We start from the raw sequence: 17223 nt of genomic DNA on the forward strand, positions 1-17223 counted from the left end.
GGAGTGGGAATCTTTTCAGAGATGCAACAGCTTCAAGAGCTCTGGACTTTAACTGCAGTGGAGTTGGAATAGATCGCTGTGAGTCACCTTTTGGATTTTTTTTTGTCCCCTTTTTGTTTTGGTGGTAGTTGGGGTTAGGAGAGAAATAAGCTCAGAGAGGCACCTTTTAAAAAATCCTTTATTTTTATATCATCCTAGTAAAAATCTTTTATATAAAGGCGAAAGTAGGTATTGCATAGAAGAAACACTGGTGCAAACATCACCTGGTGGGAATGGCATGTTGTTTCTTAGTGTCTACTATCTACTGCACAACAGATGGCTAGCCCATAGGCAAACATCTCCAGGTTTCCCCATGCCAGCTACAGGATGAAGCTGCTCAACTCTATGGAAAGAAGTTACATCAGAATTGTGTGTGCCCTATTCCATGCTGCTCCCATGAACCATCTGCTGGGAAAACACCCTTTTCCTCCATGCCTTTTCTATGCCTGACCAATATATTGCCCAAGAAAGACTATGAGGATCATTTCGGCTGCCCTCTGCTTGCACCCTTCCTGTGTGCGAGTTTGTATTTCATACATACAAATGGGGGGTGGACACAGAATAGGAGAGTTGGCCTAACATGACCATAGTCCAGGAACTCAATACATGACATATACAAGGCATCTTCTGTCATCTTGGAGACATTTATGCCATTGTTTTTATCATCTCACATGCTGCTTAGCTACGGGCACTTCTTTTGAGTGCCCTCCATCCTGGGCTTCCTATAACTAATAGCCTTGGTACCACCAGGAGGGAACAGAATTCACTGCTATCACTTCAACAGCTTTCAAGTAGAGGTTCTTCAAGCAGTTCTCCTGTTATGTCTCTGCTTAAGTTCTGCTGCAGTTTCCAAGCATGAAGCACAGTGAGACACCAGGTATGCTACGGTCTGAAGGAACACTCAGAGAAACAGCACTTTCACACACTTAACTGTGCTTTCATGAATTAGAGATACAGAGAGGTATGCATTTATACAAATCAGTATTTGTGTATATTAAAGATACTTTTACTCAGTATCAGTTTTTATTTAAAAACATGCTAAAAACTTATAGTTAAATAATCAGAGTGACATTTGGGGAAAACACACAGGAAGCCACCCACCAGCATAAGCAAAAAAAGTGCATACATACATGAGCCAAAGCTCCCTTTGACCAGTTTACAGGACAGTTAGTGCCTTCTCTGATAAACTGACTGATGCAGCCTCGCACTTTCCAGAGCTGTTTTTTGTTGCCTGGAAAATGGCATTACTTTTCTGCTCCTTTCAGGATGTCTGTCATCACCTCCCACATCAGAAAATCAGCTAGAGACACAAATCAGCCCTGCTTTTGACTCCCTTCCTGTAGGTGGCTTCATAGCAATGAATATATGAAGCTCGTGTAACTATCTCACTTAATACTGCGCTTAAAATTCCAAAAGTAGTAATTAAAAGAAGATTTCAGGATCTATGCTGCTAGATCGTGAAATGGAATGAAGCATTCTAGAAAAATAAGTTTGGATGGAAGGCAAAGTAGCTGAGTTCGCAACTACACATTTCATCTTTGAGTTACTCATAAACATTTTTTATTTTCTTATTACTTTCACTAATATATTTTACCATTTTTTGTACAAAAACTGACTGCAGATTAAAATTTAAGATGCGGCACGTACCACTGTGCGACCCAAAAGGATGATGCTCGTGCTCAGCCCTGCACCTGCTCTTTTTGAATGCCAGAGAAAGCTAGAGAAAGCTAAGCACCTCAGCCCAAAGGGAAAATGCAGTGGAGCCATCAGATGAAAATCGTCCTGTCTTTTCTTGCAAAAATGGGAACGCATCTTAGCAACTTTGGATACAGTCTTACATGTAGCAGCAAGTACACTGGGCATCAGAGCCCCTTCTTCAACATGGAACATCCATCTCCAGTGGGGCTCAGATGCTCCTGGTCCCAATTTTTGTTAGAAATGGAAGTAAAACTGGATTCAGTTTCTATGCTTTCCCTCTGCTTCTTCGCTGACTCTTTCAAAGGCAATCCAAGTGAAATAGCTGAACCCATATGGCATTGTCTGCTTCAGTGGGAAACAAGAGCCCTGTGAAACTTTGAGCATTGTGCTCATATGGGCAAGGGCCATGCTCTAAGAATAGTAACCTCCTTCTTCACTGCGACACCCAGATTCATCTCCATCTCCCACACATTCACACTCCTTCCTGTCACACTGATTTCATAGGAACTCGAAAAAGTGACACATAGGCCACACAAAACACTTGCTGCCAGATGTACAGATGCATGCAGGACCTACTAGGAAGATAAACAGGGGGCTAAAAACTCCCAGATATGGAGTGGCTCAACAGCTATTTCAGCCCACAAGGAAAAGACAGGCTGAGTGATACAATGAAAATTATATCTTCTAAGAGTTTAAAATATAAATATTCAGACTGGACATTAAGAGAAACTTGTTTACCAGAGGAGTAGTTTGACATGGCGTGACTCTGAAAGGCACAAAATCTCTGTCCTCAACAGTTTCTGAAACTCAGCCCAAAAATGTCACAGTAAACCCCATCTCACATAGATGACAGTAATCCTTTAAGAGTGACATTGGATGAGGTAACCTCTGAAGGTCAGTCCTGACTGCTGCTAAGACAAAAAGCAGTGTTTCTTTCAGAGCTGAGTCAAGCTCTGCCTGGAGATATATCAGAACATCCTCCAATGTCTGAGCCTTTCCTTCTTACTTCACAAAACAGCAAAGACCTGGAACAAAGGGTAAATGGGGGCTGCTTGAGTGCTGCAATGAAGCAGCATTCAAACTAGAGAAACATATGTTCAAGTTTTCTAACAGGAATGTTGGTAAAAATATGCCCTGCAGTGAACTCTGAACTCCACTGGATGGACTTGGCAATCCGTCAGCAAGAACCAATTCTGTACTGAAGGTGTGACAACACCTACTGTCTCTGAGTGCTGCTTTGGAAATTGCCCCTTTCCTTCATCATCTGGTCACCTTTAATCAAACTACCTTTTCCAGGTCAAGGAGACAGCTGTCTTCTGCCTGAATGAAGGGCATGGCATGACAATGTTGCCATCAAATTGCCATCCCCTTCCCTCACATCCAGCAGCATGCCATGCTTTGGGCAAACTTTTTGAAACAGACAACGCAATCTGTGAAGTCTGCTGCCAAATGGCCAGTAGGTCAGACTGCAATCTCTCTCCTTCATGCCAGGGAGCAGTAACTTGCTTAGTCAGTACTTTTAGCTTTCAAAGTGGCATGACATCAAAGCAGCCAGACATTGCTTTGGGCGAGTAGAGGCATTGGAACTTTGCCTCACAGGAGTAGGAAGCTCACCATCTGCTCCAATGGGAAGGCATTGCATTCCATCTGAGGAAAGAGCCTCAGATTTGAAAGGAACCACCTTTGTTACAGTAAGGTCATCAAGGCCCTGATAAAGGTAGACAATGCCTCTCCATGGACTTGAGAAAAGTTACATCTTTATTTGCCCACACCAACTGTCAACTTTGAAAAACATGTCCTCTGGAGATCGCACAGTGGTTCCCAAATAAATGTACAATAAATGTGTAAAACCAAAAACAGTAAGAAGTTATAAGTCAGGCAACTAAATTCTAAGCTATATCCATCATAATAATCATCATCATCATTATCATAATAAAAAAGTATACACCGTAAGGTACAAGAAGCTGCAAAGCAAAGCAGCTCCAATTCCTAGGACTCTCAGTCAGAGTGGCTTTTCCGAGTCTTCCAGTAAATTGGACATGAGGGTTGAAAACCTAATGGAAGACTTTGAAGAATTCTCCCTGGAAGTTGAACACACATAATTTTTGCACATATAGCATGGATTAGTAGAGCAAAACATTTTCTTAAGTTAAGAAACATTCTTAGAGCAGATCTATGATTTTGCGTAGAAACTCCGTTTGTTTGGAGGGTTGCCCCCCCTCTTTGGCAAATAAATGGCAAATGTGAAACAGACGAAAAGATGATTCAAATAACAAGTTGTGATAATAACTGGAGAAGTAACAACAAAGTAGATCGGTCAATGGGACAGATTCCCTCAGCAGGGCTAGGCTTGATACTCTTTGCAGTCATTCCTTTTGTTCATTTTTATGATGAGACAGAAGGGTTGATGTGGTAATGTTTCAGAGGCTTCAGGCATCATATTTTTTGCCAGTCCTGTGAATCTGCTGGAAGAGTGTCATGGAGAAGGCCATGCCAAGAATCTGAAGGAAAGCAAACAATAAGGGCTTCAGTACAGGGAGGCTGCCAAAACTGCACTGCTGACCTGTGTTCATGGTCCAACTGTAGTTTTAAAAGTCATTCTACACTAGCCATATTTCTCAAGCTTCAACACTGATCAGTAAACTTGGATGTATGTTGTTCAGGCAAACAGTGATGTCTGGAGATGTATCTGTCAGCACAGATGGAGGCAAAAAGCTCTCAGGGCTCTTTGTCACACATGCAACAATTTTTCAGAATCAATACATATGAGTCACTCTTCCTTTTTACCCAACAACTTGTGCTTGTTTAGCCAGATAACTGTGACAGAAAACATCAGATTCAGGTGTTCTCCCCCAAAAAGTACAGCAGTGATACAGAAACCCCCAAACCTTAACAGATTATGATGATACTTGTGCATTTCTTTTTTAAAACACGTTAACCTACTCAGTTCAGTGGCCATGATTTGACTCATTTTGGCAATTTCTAGAACTTGCTTCCAAAACTTAAAAAAACAGTTCCCTAAGGAACAGTGTAACAAATGGCTAAACATGGGAACCCCAAAGTGGTGCTCTGAAGTCAAAACGCAGGTAAGCAAAACCCTACTGTAGCATGTCTTCTTTGTGGGACTGACTACTGACCTGCTTCCTTTCTGAAGTAGATGACCTTATATGAACTCATAAAACAAATCTGACATTTTTGAAATCATGATCAGACTCAAAGCGGTTGAGCACCACTTTTCACACAGCAGCATTAAGAACGCTGACAGCAAATCAAAGTCATGTTGACAAACATCATACCAGTATTACCTGCATTATGAGGATGCACATCCCAATCGAACCAAGGACATGCTTATTCTCATCGAACCAGGTCATAACTCTCTCGTAACATCCCTGAAATGATGAAAGATGAAAACTGAAATCCCAAAGTCACACTTTCTTTCACATGCATTCCCTCTATTGTCTTCCTTCCCACCCCTCCCTAAGCCTTGACCTGACCAAAGTGAGCCTTACCGTTTTCCACACTAATTCGGTGGAGTTCCGTCCACAGTCTTGGGAGTTTTCCATACAACATCGGTCTGGGACAGTGTTTTCTCCCAGCACTGGGTACCAATCTGTAAAGTCACTCACACCACAGCATTTCATCTATGACAAAAGTAAAGGATTAATAAATAACTTAACTAGCACAATTTGTGAATCATGCACCCCCACAAACTTTTACTTCCACTAAACCACTGTATATTTTCCAAAGGGCTGCCACACCACTTTTGTATTTTTAAAGTGCTTTGTGCTCAGTGATCACTAAAAGCAAATACTCAACAACATAAAAAAAAAAAGGAAGAAAATAAATGGTCCCATGCCCAAGGTTATGTTAGTCTTCTTGTCCCAGAGACATGAGCCCAAACACCAAAACATAAGGTAATCTGTCCACAACTGCTGAATGGCAAAAGCCTAGCTGCCAAAGCTGCAGTTCTACCTGTGCAGGTTTTGCTGCTTCTCTGTTTCAGATCATTTCTGTGCCTGTGATAAGCACAGAGAATCTCAGAGAGGTAAGCATCTTTCACCTTGCAGAGTACACTTTGATCCTGGGTTTCCTCCCTGGATGTTCAAGAGTGCAAAATCAGAAATCAAAGCCTGCATTAGCCATCTTTTAGACTTGGCATGGATGCCACAGTTAACAGACTGCAGCAGCCTTTATGGCCAAATTGTTATTTTTTTCTATTGAGAAAATTATGTTACCTCTGCTTGAATGATATTCCATGCATTTTTCAGTCCAACATTATTTTCTGAATTGTATAGCTTCATACCTTCCTTCAAATCCTTCTTTGCACTCTCACTGACCTGCATCATGTAAAAAATACAGAAAGTCAATGCACTGCTGTTTAGATGAAAGGACCAAATGGTACAGACTTGCATATAGAACATATCTCTCTTACATTCTCTCACCACAAACTTAACATGGGTAGAAAAGCTCCATCATATCTTCAAGACTCTCACAAGTCAGTGGAACCTTTCAGCACCTGCCAAGGCCTAGTCTCTCCCTCAGATTGCAGAATACTGGATTAATTCTCATGAGATAGGAGACCATATAGCTCCCCTTCTACTGAGAGTCCATCATACAGTCATCATCTGATCCAAACTAACTGAAGAGCGATCAGCAGAAATCTGCTGACCTTCCTTTAACCTCGCCAGAGACAGCTGTTGGCAGCAGCCTCTCCTGCCTGTAACCTATGGCCTACTTTAATTTGCTAGTATCATAAAACCAGAGTCCCAGCCTCCCAACCTTAACATAGTTATCCCTTGCACAGGTTCAGGCAGGCTATAATAAATGGCCAATACAAAAACCACTGAAAAAGGGCATTATTATTGTTCTCCTTGTGGGGACAGGCTTGCAGGATTTATGATTTTCACATGTGCTCTTCTTTCTTTAGAGGAGAAAGTTGGAATGCTTAATGGAAGATCTAAGATGTCCGATTTCTTGTATAAATTTCAGTCTGAGCCTGGAGTCCTGGATGCAGGTAGGAATGTACATTGGCTCTGACAGCAGTGAGCTGGCAGCAGAGAAAGGATTAACCTACGGGTCCTGGCATAAAGGTCAACTATATTATAAGATCTGTTTCATCCCTCTTTGACATCCCATTCAAAATCAGAAGTTCACCCCAGCTCCCTGAAAGTGGCAGACATCATAATGACAACCTGGGAAGAGATACAAATCTGGTAGGAGCTCAGTTTTAAAATCAGTCTGGACATGCTCATACTGTAAGGCTCTGTCCTGTGTTTAGCAGAGTTCTCCAGTTCCCCAGGATTTTTTCAGTCTTACCTATCTGACAGGCCAGCCAGTTGTGCCTACTTCACTTAGTCTCTGCTAGATAGCAGATTCCTACAGATGGCCTTTAAAAGAAGCTGCCTCTTGATCCACTCTGCACCTTTGTCAAACTCTCTGGGATTGCCCCGTCAAGTGAGACAGCTGGTGGCATCTGGAATAACCTGTGTATATCCCAAGCTCCTCTCCTCCAGTCCTGTTCAAAGAGTTGGCCCTAAGAAGCTAACCAGGTCTTAAGCAGGACCTCCCACAACCCAGGTGCACAAGATGATCAGCTTCTTGCAGAGACATCAAACAGCTATGTTGAAGGCCATCTTAGCTTTTAGGAGAAGACTAAAAGGGAGGCCCTGGACCATGTTTGTATTTCAGGGAGCAAATTGTAAAGCTCAGCAGGTTATTCTCTCCTGTTTGCCCTCTGCATCACTTCCTCCTCCCCCTGCAGAAGCAGCTTACAGAAAACAGCCAAGATCTCAAGGTTAAACCTTCACCAAAGTGAAGAGCAAGGAGAACCCACATACCTCCATCAAACAAAAGCAAACTGAACCAGGTTTACATGCTAGTACAGATAATTAATCTATATGACATATTTGCTTACCTTGTCCATATAAACAAAGAACAAAATGAGTAATATCAGCTCTGCCAGGAGAATTATCAGCAAAACGATGAAAAACTAGAACAAAGAAAAAACAGACAGTGTATACACACTTGTGAACTAGAGAGCAAACCTGGGGCTGCTAGAAACTCTGAAGACTATGGGCCTTGTCCTCTAAACCTTTCCTCTACTGCCAAAAACATGCAAGTTTGATTTCAAACTATTCAGGCATATTGATACTATATTTCCACTAAAGCTCCTGTAGGTCTCACCAACAATGAGGAGGCTGTCTAGCATTCTCTAAATCTTAGGTTTTGACCTACTACCAGTTTGCAGGTTTCAGTAATGCTTTTGTCTTGCTTTTTTTGACTGCTGTCACAGCACGCAGCCCTGATAGTCTCTTTCCTTCATACAGACTACAGAACAGATGATAACCCATTACCACAAAGATCAATGTGACGTGCCTCAGGAGTGATTCCCTAGCAAGTGGGCTGTAACCACATCTGACTGCCTGTTGGAATAGTCATTATATTACTCAGCACTTCTATTCCCAACTTTCTGTAGCTGAAATGCCTCTCTGCAGGGGAATCCCAAATGTGAGCTCCAGTAGTTTCTCACTGCTTTTCATGCCCACTAGTTGCCTTTATGTACTAGTGGACTGCCACACATGCATGGCATCCTCCACACAGACACTGGGGGAGATGTAGTATGCAGTGCAGCAAGCTCTCCAATCAGAAACTCATGATAGTCATGATAGTATAAAAAGACTTTTGCAGAACTTTGTAAGAATATAAACGCAGTTAAAAAAAAGGCAAAAAATTCAGCTGGTGTTGCAGTTTGTGTGGATGACATAGACTTCATTACTATTCTCTGTTTGCTCTCCTAGCTGTACAACATACAAAACCAAGCAATAGATAGCAAAAAACAGATGCACATTTGTCCTCCAGTTTAATTCTCTGAGGTGGTCTAAGGAATGCTGCCCAGCTGTTCCCTGACACCATGTAAGGGAGACTTTTACACAACGAAAATTCACATGCTCCTTAATGTCACAGCACCTGTGATTCACAAGCTGTGACTGAACTGGAAGCTGTCTGCTTTGAAAGCCCTCTTCTCACCTTCTGCCACAATAGCTCTCTCCTTGGAGTGGGGAGAAGCATGATGAAGCCTTCTGGGTTTATGCAAGAGGAGTGACCCGCACTGTGTTTTCTGAGAGGGGTTCCCAACCTCTGCGCTTCAGTGCTGGACAAAGGCTGCCAAGGGTCAGATTATTTTTTTTTTATTGGTAAGGCCTGGTAGAGACATTGACTTCTTAACTTTGGGTCAGATGGTTTCCACCAACCTCTGATGAAGGCCTTAGATAAGGGCAAAGTAGAAAAAAGCCATGAGAGGCTTTGAGTAGCATCCAAAAGCAGCTGTGCTTAAGCATTTTTCAGTCAATCCATCTAACAGACATTTCCAGAAGGGCTATCCAGGTTGACCCTACAGTTCATGTTTAACCATTCACAGGTAACTGATTAGTAATTTGCTTTGCTATCTAATACATTAGGGCACACAGTAATGAGAATACACCTGCTAATACACCAATGCTATCACTGTGACCAAAGCTGTGGGATGTCATGCTGCAAGCAGACAGAAGATTGAAAGCCAAGGACAATGTTACAGTGATCCACAAGACAATTCTGCACTGGTCATTTAAATAAAATAATAACAAAGCAACAGTCACTGGTCTTAGTGAAAAGAAGTATTGATGTCTTACACTCAACAGGAGGCACTTGTTTTCCTTGATAGCACCTAGGCAGCCCAGAAAGCCGGTCACCATGATGACTGTGCCAATGGCAATGACTAGGTTGGCAGCTGAAAGTGATGGAAAGCTAGGAGAAAACGTGGCGAAGTTTCCTTGCGACACTGACAGCCAGATGCCCACACCCAGCAGCCCACAGCCACATAACTGCAAAGACAGAAACAAAAGAAAGGTTTTACTATTAAAATAAATGGCACTGGCTCCTCCCTCCCCACTCTGAAAGGAAAGAATTTCTCAAGCAAATTCTCAGGTAACTGTTGTGCAGTAATGCTCTCACTGGCTTGGTGCTGAAACAAAGTGAAACTAAATGTTCTTACCTAGACTTGGTCATGTCACCTATACTTATAAATCTATTCAAAAGCCACTAGATGGCAGAATTCTCTTTTTAAAGACTCAGCACATGAAACCAGGGCTACCCATTAACGTCCCAACAGCACAACCCAATGCAATTTTTCTGTAGGAAGATAAACAACATTATTTGGAAGAATGCTCCATTGCACTCATTTCTGCAGTCATCTACAATGTCTCAGAGTATCCAGCCCCGTATTTCCTCATCCTAGGGCAGGCAAAGAAGTCCTGGAGATAATTACAATCAATAGTATAATTTCAATAAATATTTGACATAAAATGCCCAGTTCCAGTAGCCAGGTTGGGGTTTAGTATGAGTTCTCATAGCTTTACTGTTGTTTGCCAGTGTTCAATGTCACAAAAATCAGATTTCTAGGTTTATTATCTACAGGAAGCTCAACTTCTGCTACTCTCTGTCAGTGAGAGAACCTGAACGCAATGCAAAGCTGCTAATAAAACATAAAATTAACTTCACTTTGCTTCTCACTCTTAACAATACCATGTCTGGTTAAGGAAATAAGATTTCCCATCCTAAGTCATGGCACAGGTTTTCAGAACAATGGCCAAGTGTTGTACTACAGGGGACCTAAAAGCTGGCCATCGTTTAGTACTTGCTCAAAATGGCTGTTATACAACTTCCCATCTGATCGGTGATCACTGTGCAGTGAAATCAGAAGTAGGAGTTAGTTGTGCTTTCATTAAATCTGTGAGCTACTAAACATTACCATTACAGTTTCCTGCCAAATCTAGCCTTTGCCAAGGTTAGAGACGAAATTCACATCACCTTCACCAGGAGGGGGCTCAGAATACACCTCCCCCCCTCCAACCTCAGAGTATTTTGCTCCAATTTACTTGGACCCACTGCAGGGGAAAAACAAAACAGCACCTAATCATTACTCACAGTGATACCCCAAAGCTGCTGGTGCTCACCTGTCAGCAGTGAGGAACAAGAGGAACAAAAGTTCTTGCCATCCTGCAGGTTCACCACACCCAGCCCTCCCCATTGTGCTTGCATAAACTTACAACTTTTACTCAAACTGGAAAGTCAAGGTCAGAGAACAGTACCTTCACTAAAATAGGGTTCAATCTTGCCTTGTGATAAGCACTTAATCTGACGTGATGAAGAGCTACAGACTGTAGCCAATCTGGAAAAAAAACTCACAACTGTCTAAAGCTCACAAGCACATGCATTGGGTAACACAGAGGAAATTTTCAGCATTCTTGTAAGGAGGCTGGGAAGCACCTCTGCTTCCAAAACTCAACACACAATACCTCCACAGAGTGAGTTGGGGAGCTTTGCATCACTGGGTGTGGATAAATGTCACAACACCTGTTTCCTGTAACAGAGCTGGATGCAGCTGCAACGTGAATGTGTGTAGCAGGAAGAAGTCAAACAGCTACTATCCCTATGAAAAGACTGGCACAAAACCTACACACATGCATGTGGCAGGAAAGGGCTACAGGACTTTTATCTCTTCCCCCAAATCCGTCCTCTCCAATTAATAGTCTTGAAGTGATTTCTCACTGCCTTTCATGGTATGTCAGCAAGGTCAATGTGAACTTGGAGCAGTAGAAAACTGGGGGGGGGGTGGGGGTGGGGGGTGAAAAATAGAAGTCTCCTGATCACATCCTGCTGCAGGACCAAGTGGACATCACCATAGGTTTAAACTGTCTGCAGTTTACGAAATCAGCCATCCTATTGCTCCTGCTTTAAATTTAATCTACTCTGTCCTTGAATTGCTGCAGTTTTGGTGCCTCAAGCCCTCTCAGGAATCCACTCTGTGGCTCAGCTGCTTCAACTGTTAGGAGAGAACTGCAGGCAGTTGCTCAGGCTGAGAGCTTGATGGTTCAGGAAGTCAGAAGCAGCTCTCACCACACAATATTCATTTAAGCTTTTAAATGGCATTTCTAAGCTGCAAGGGCTGTACATTGCCAATAGCTGATGGCACTTCAATCAATGACTTCATGACACTCATGATGAGACTGTAAATGTTTCCAAAGAAGTTTCTACCAGTTTCTACCACTGAAATTGTTCAGTGTAAGCTTCCTTCAGAACCTGAACTCAGACTGTAGAAGTTATTCACAAATGTGTTCCTTGGACTTTCATACTCTATTAGGCTCAGAAATCACAGCCCTACCTCAAGTATTTTGAAAGAGGGCAGTGAATTCGGGAATCATCAGGCCAAAATCAATAGATCATTGCAGATAAACAAGGTGGTGATAAGAGCAAGATCAGGGCAAAAGGCTTACAGAGGAAGGGCAAGTAAAGGACAAAACGGAGCACATGCAATCAACAGAAAGATCAGCTCATGAAGAGTTGCACCTCAGTATCAAACTCCAATTATGAGGACAGTAGCAAGAGAGGCAGAAGAAAGAATCCCTTACCAGCATCTCTTTACCATTTGAAAAAAACCCAGCACAATCCTTGACAGAGACTGGGTCTATAAAAGTAAGGTGGCTACGAAAGTACTCAAGAAGGCTCATGTTTATGTTTATTTAGACAAAGTCAGAAACAGCTAATTACTTAGATGAGGGAAGGGAGAGCTACCTTAAGTGCAGGAAATCAGGAAAATGACAGGACCACTGGTGGTCAATGGGATGGACATGAAGACAGAAAAGGACCAAGAGCAGAAGAAGAATCAAAGCTGGAGAGTAGAAAAATGGACGGACGGCCTCTGTCCCTCTGACAGGGTCTCAGTTCAGGAGACACTATATATACACTTCCATACAGGAGAGATCATTTCTTCACTTGTTTGTGGTAGCCACCCTAGTATTTTGGTAAATTCAGGAGCAAAACACTTTGCTTTTTGGCAGAAGACCGGTCACCTACTGCACCTTCACCTTTCCACAATGGCTCTAGCAGGGAAGAAGCATTTGACACTTGATGTGAAATGTTTGCAACAAAGGTCTTGTGGATTAGCAACACACCTGTGCTGTTCCTAGGAAGACCACTACGGAGATACAACTTGAGTGCCAGACATCGGAACATGTTGGGAGAAGAGTCCTTTACAATGCGAAATGAAGTGGTATGTCAGCTGAGGCAGCAGACGTCCACATTTGCTCTTTCTTCCTGCATTTCTAATGTCTCGCTGAAGACAACCATGGAATAACTCCTTTCCAACTGCTGTAGTGATTGGGTTAACATGCCAAAGTGCACAATGTGATTGCAGTTCCCTTCAGAGCTTTCTGACAACACACATTAGTGCAGTACTAAAATTATACCACAGTATCTCCACTGATACACTCTCACCATGGCTGATTCTCAGGCCCACTGGGCAAGCTAAAGGAAATTCTCCTTTTCACAGGCTTTTAACCTGCCAAACTAAGATTCCTCCATCCCTAAATAACACTGAAAGTTCAGATTACATAAAAAATCAGGTGATGGAGGGGCTATTAAAGACCAAGACTGATCTATGCAACAGTGACTAAAGAGAGTAAATAGTCAGGAACACTTGCAAGAGATTTGATAAAAGACATGACATCCAAAAAGCTTCCACAAGGTGGCATCCCATACCAAATAGCACTAACAGTTTAAGTCAAATTTTCTTTTTTTCCTCTCCAGAGCTCCTCAATTTTTGTGCTTTCTTCTGTGTTTTTATCTCTGTCATTCTACTGAGTAGCAGTACTGTTAAGGCTAAAATTTATGCTTTAAACCAAGCCAAATGCTTTTTTCACTCATGCTTCTTAAAAAAATCCAAAATAATTCCACTGACTTGGGACTTAATTGCATATAACCATACCAACCAAAGCTAGCTAGAATTCTAGCAATAAAATAGCTTTCCCTGACACTTTATTCTCTACCAATCTCATTTTTTATACAACATGAACACTGTAAAAATGCTCTCATAGCTATTTATTCTCACAGGATCCATCTCTCTCTGTTTGGTACAACTGAATCCTGGCGGGTGAAAGCAGCAAAAATATATCACGTCATCTTATTAATTCCTTTTTCACCATATAATTCAATAATATATGCTGCTTGGTATTTAATTGCGTGAGAGTGATGGCACTGACATTCCTTCCCCAGGGAAATGGTTCAACAGCATAATAAATTTCACTGGATTTTTCTTCTCAAAAAATGTTGGCTCATTTCCCTCTCATGATTAGAAATTATCATCCTCCAGGCAACCATCAAATCTCTCCTTCCCCTGGTGTTTATGTCATGAAGGTAACTGCAGAACACTATCATAAACTCAGTCACATACACGGATACACACACTCTTACTTATAGGGTAATTTAGTCAAGCTATGGCACACATATTTTGAGCTTGAAAGCTCAAAAAAAGGAACATCAACTTTCCTCACAGTTTCTTCCTCACTTTGTTATTTCACTACCAAAACCTGAATTCTCTTCAGTACCTCAACATCTATCTGTCACCATCACTGTGCCCAGAAAACATACAGCATTCTAGGAAATATCTAAAAGACTCTCAAATGCTTCAAGAGAAATTAGAACTCCAGACAAACCCAGAGAGAGAAACCCAAAAGCAAGTCTTTCCCTGACAAGTGCTATCATCAGAGTGGGAAAAGGGCTTTTTCATTTTATTCTGTTTTTTTGAGTGTTGTATGAACTGATTCAACAATACAAACTTTGACAATAGAGCATCATATCCACATTTAGTTGCCTTAACCTAAAGATGATACAGTAAGAGTTTTCAAGACCTAGGAAAGGACAACACACATGGTCAGAGGTATGCCAAGACTGACATATTGTACAGAAGGAGATTGTGCGCAGGATTATCTAGCCTGGGAAGAATTATTAGACAGGATGTGAATGAAGTATTCACAACTCTAGAGGTCAGTATGAAAACCAAACAGCCTGTCTCTTTAATCTTTTCCAATAATAGGAACAAGGGGAATATTAGCAAGCATTATGCAGTATATTGTGCTTCACATAACTGAGAAGTAAATTGATAAATTATGCCATAGTTGATTAAAAGAATCAAGTATTGTGGCCACAATTGTCAGTAAAGGCTAGATAATTTTATTTATTGGTAACGGCATTTGTAGTTTGTTAGCATATAGACAAATAATGACATTTCATGCTCCTCAGAATAAGATAATGCATGCAGAATCCAGCAAAACTACCAAGCAGCAAACAAGTTAGGGTAAAGAAGGGGTAGGATATACCATTCTGTTAAGGTTTATTAATAGAATACCATTGATAGACTTACCCTTGAAGTAAGTCATTGAACAGCATCAGGAAACAGAAATCTGATAAGGAAGGCACTAGCAAGAGGAAAAGGGATGAGGCCATATTCTTGTTGACTTTTGCCATCATTCCATCCCATGCACACAATGTGATGGAAAAGCTGCACAACTACGTGTGTAGAGAGAGGAAGAGTGGAGGGAAGATTTATTCTTGACATAAGACTTTCTACTGCTGGTTAAACACCAGGGGAGCTCTTAAAAAACTTGGAATAGAACAGAGACATATAGAAACCAAATACTAAGAGACAACCACTAGGGACAAAAAGAAGAAGCAAGCGTCTCAGTTTGTACCTCCATGTTGAATAACATGCCCTGGGCCATCTGTGGCCCAGTTACAGAGAACAGAAACCTCCCCACCTTCCTCTGTGCTGTTTTAATACAGGCGATCTTGCTTGAAGCAAAGATGATACAATGAAAAATACATGGAACAGCTTAAATATGGCCCCCATGAAAATGGCCAAAAGCACAGGAGGTTTGTTATGAGGAATTACTAACAGCATGACTGCGAAAATAAGTGTCAATGCTGGGAACTGATTTCAGGACAATTGCAGTGACAAAAGGACACTCTGAATTAGGCTTTGACAGGCCTCTATTTAAACAATAAGTCAACAGGGAGATGACATGCACGAAGAGGACAAGCATGAAGAAGCCATGTGGACAAGCCGAATGCACCACCAAAGCCTAGCACAGAAAGGTTTTTCAGTGTTCAGGTGGCTCTTAAAACCCTCCTTTCTGTTGGGGTCATCAAGAGTTTGGAAAAGCTGCCAGTAGTATTTTCCCTCTGTTTGGTAAGTCCTACAAGATAAAGGCTACCTATCTTAGCTCTTTTTTTCAAAGAGAGATTTTCCACCACTTCTCCAAACTGACTCTCAGATCAGTCAGCATATAGAGGAGATGAGGAAGAGAATGGCTCTTATGAAGCAGCACTGTCTTCTCACTCTGTCCTTGTTTTTTTTTGTTTTGGTTTGGTTTTTTTCCATTTTCCCCTCTCCTTCATTTATGGTATCTTAATGAGCTCACAGGCTTCCTATGGAATCAAGAAGAAGCACCTCTTGGAAAGCAGTCTGAAAGGCTGTTCTTTCCCTCCATGGAGGAATTTTTACAGAAAACTTCTATGAGACATAAAGGTGGACATCATCTTCTTCAGCAGCTGGAAACCTGATTCAAAGACTCTTCAGATCAGCAGGAAGAGTTCACATCTTCTGTGCATTTTGGATCTGGTGCTTCTTTTGGAAGCAGTCTGCTGTGGAGATTCAAAACAGTAAGAGATACTGTTCAAAAAAACACACCACCCTGTCTTCCTGTCTCAACAGACACAGCAGTCCCTGTTCTTGTTTCAGTGCACATTAACCTGAGTTTTGGAAGATACTGATTGTCCACAAAGATTATCACCACAAATAACAGGATTTTTCAAACTATCACAATGCATTAACTGCTCTGTTGAGAGCACAATATTAATCAAAGCGGGGGATGACTTATAGCGGAAAGGGGACTCAAAGGTCAGCAGCAGAGCCATTCCATTCATATACTGTCAGACAGAGGTGCTCATCTTTTGCTTTTGCAGTATTCTTCCCTGAGTTACAGATCAGAATGATTGTTCTGGAAGGGGGCAGGGATGGCAACTACATGGTTTCTACCACTTCAAAACAGAGATATACTTTCTGAAAATTAGGTTTTTGGATGCCACTTGCCATCTCTGGATTTGAGTAGTTCATCCATCTCTGGAAAGGGCTGGTGCTTAAAGAAGATTTTCAGGTAAGCCCAGATAAATTTTCCTGCTCTGTCTTGATAATCCACAGGATTAATCAAAATTTAGGCTTAACAGCTGAAAAGCTCAGACAATATCTCTTGCAAAGCAAGATCATCTTCTAAGTATGATCCAAAATATAGCAAGGACACCAAAATCTGAGAAGTTCTTCAACCATAGACTAGAAAATGAGAATGGAGTACGGAAGCGAGTGAAAATACTTAATACCTACTTAGTGATACTGCCATAACAATACGGCGAAGATTTAAACTCCTCTACAACATTCCTATGAACTGGACTTTGATGCAAGACAAAGGAATTATTTTGATGTCTCCTTTGAGTCTAGTGCTGTAACAGCTCTAATAACAGCCTATGTGTAACAGAAAGCACAGAACTGGAATCTGTGCAAATGCTGAACCTCCTTAATTCATCTGCCAGAGAAAGCAGTTATCCTCTTCCTAGAGTCAT

The 17223-nt window shown here is 41.6% G+C and overlaps 1 protein-coding gene across 3 annotated transcripts in view; it reads right to left on the reverse strand.

Annotated features, from left to right (window-relative positions):
* Nucleotides 1-203: 203 nt before the first annotated feature.
* TSPAN9 (tetraspanin 9) overlaps nt 204-17223 on the reverse strand; it is a gene marked incomplete at its 5' end in the record, with an annotated part of 194100 nt that continues 177080 nt past the window's right edge. For all 3 annotated transcript variants that reach the window (XM_082308688.1, XM_082308687.1, XM_082308686.1), the window contains 6 exons: nt 204-4238; nt 5043-5126; nt 5247-5378; nt 5973-6074; nt 7652-7726; nt 9405-9596. In XM_082308688.1, the coding sequence (XP_082164814.1) occupies nt 4167-4238; nt 5043-5126; nt 5247-5378; nt 5973-6074; nt 7652-7726; nt 9405-9596 (657 nt within the window). In that variant the 3' untranslated portion in view covers nt 204-4166. The remainder of the gene's footprint in view (nt 4239-5042; nt 5127-5246; nt 5379-5972; nt 6075-7651; nt 7727-9404; nt 9597-17223) is intronic.

The sequence above is a fragment of the Platalea leucorodia genome (genome assembly GCF_965183815.1).
Source record: "Platalea leucorodia genome assembly, chromosome: 4".
In the NCBI taxonomy this organism is placed as follows: Eukaryota; Metazoa; Chordata; class Aves; order Pelecaniformes; family Threskiornithidae; genus Platalea; species Platalea leucorodia.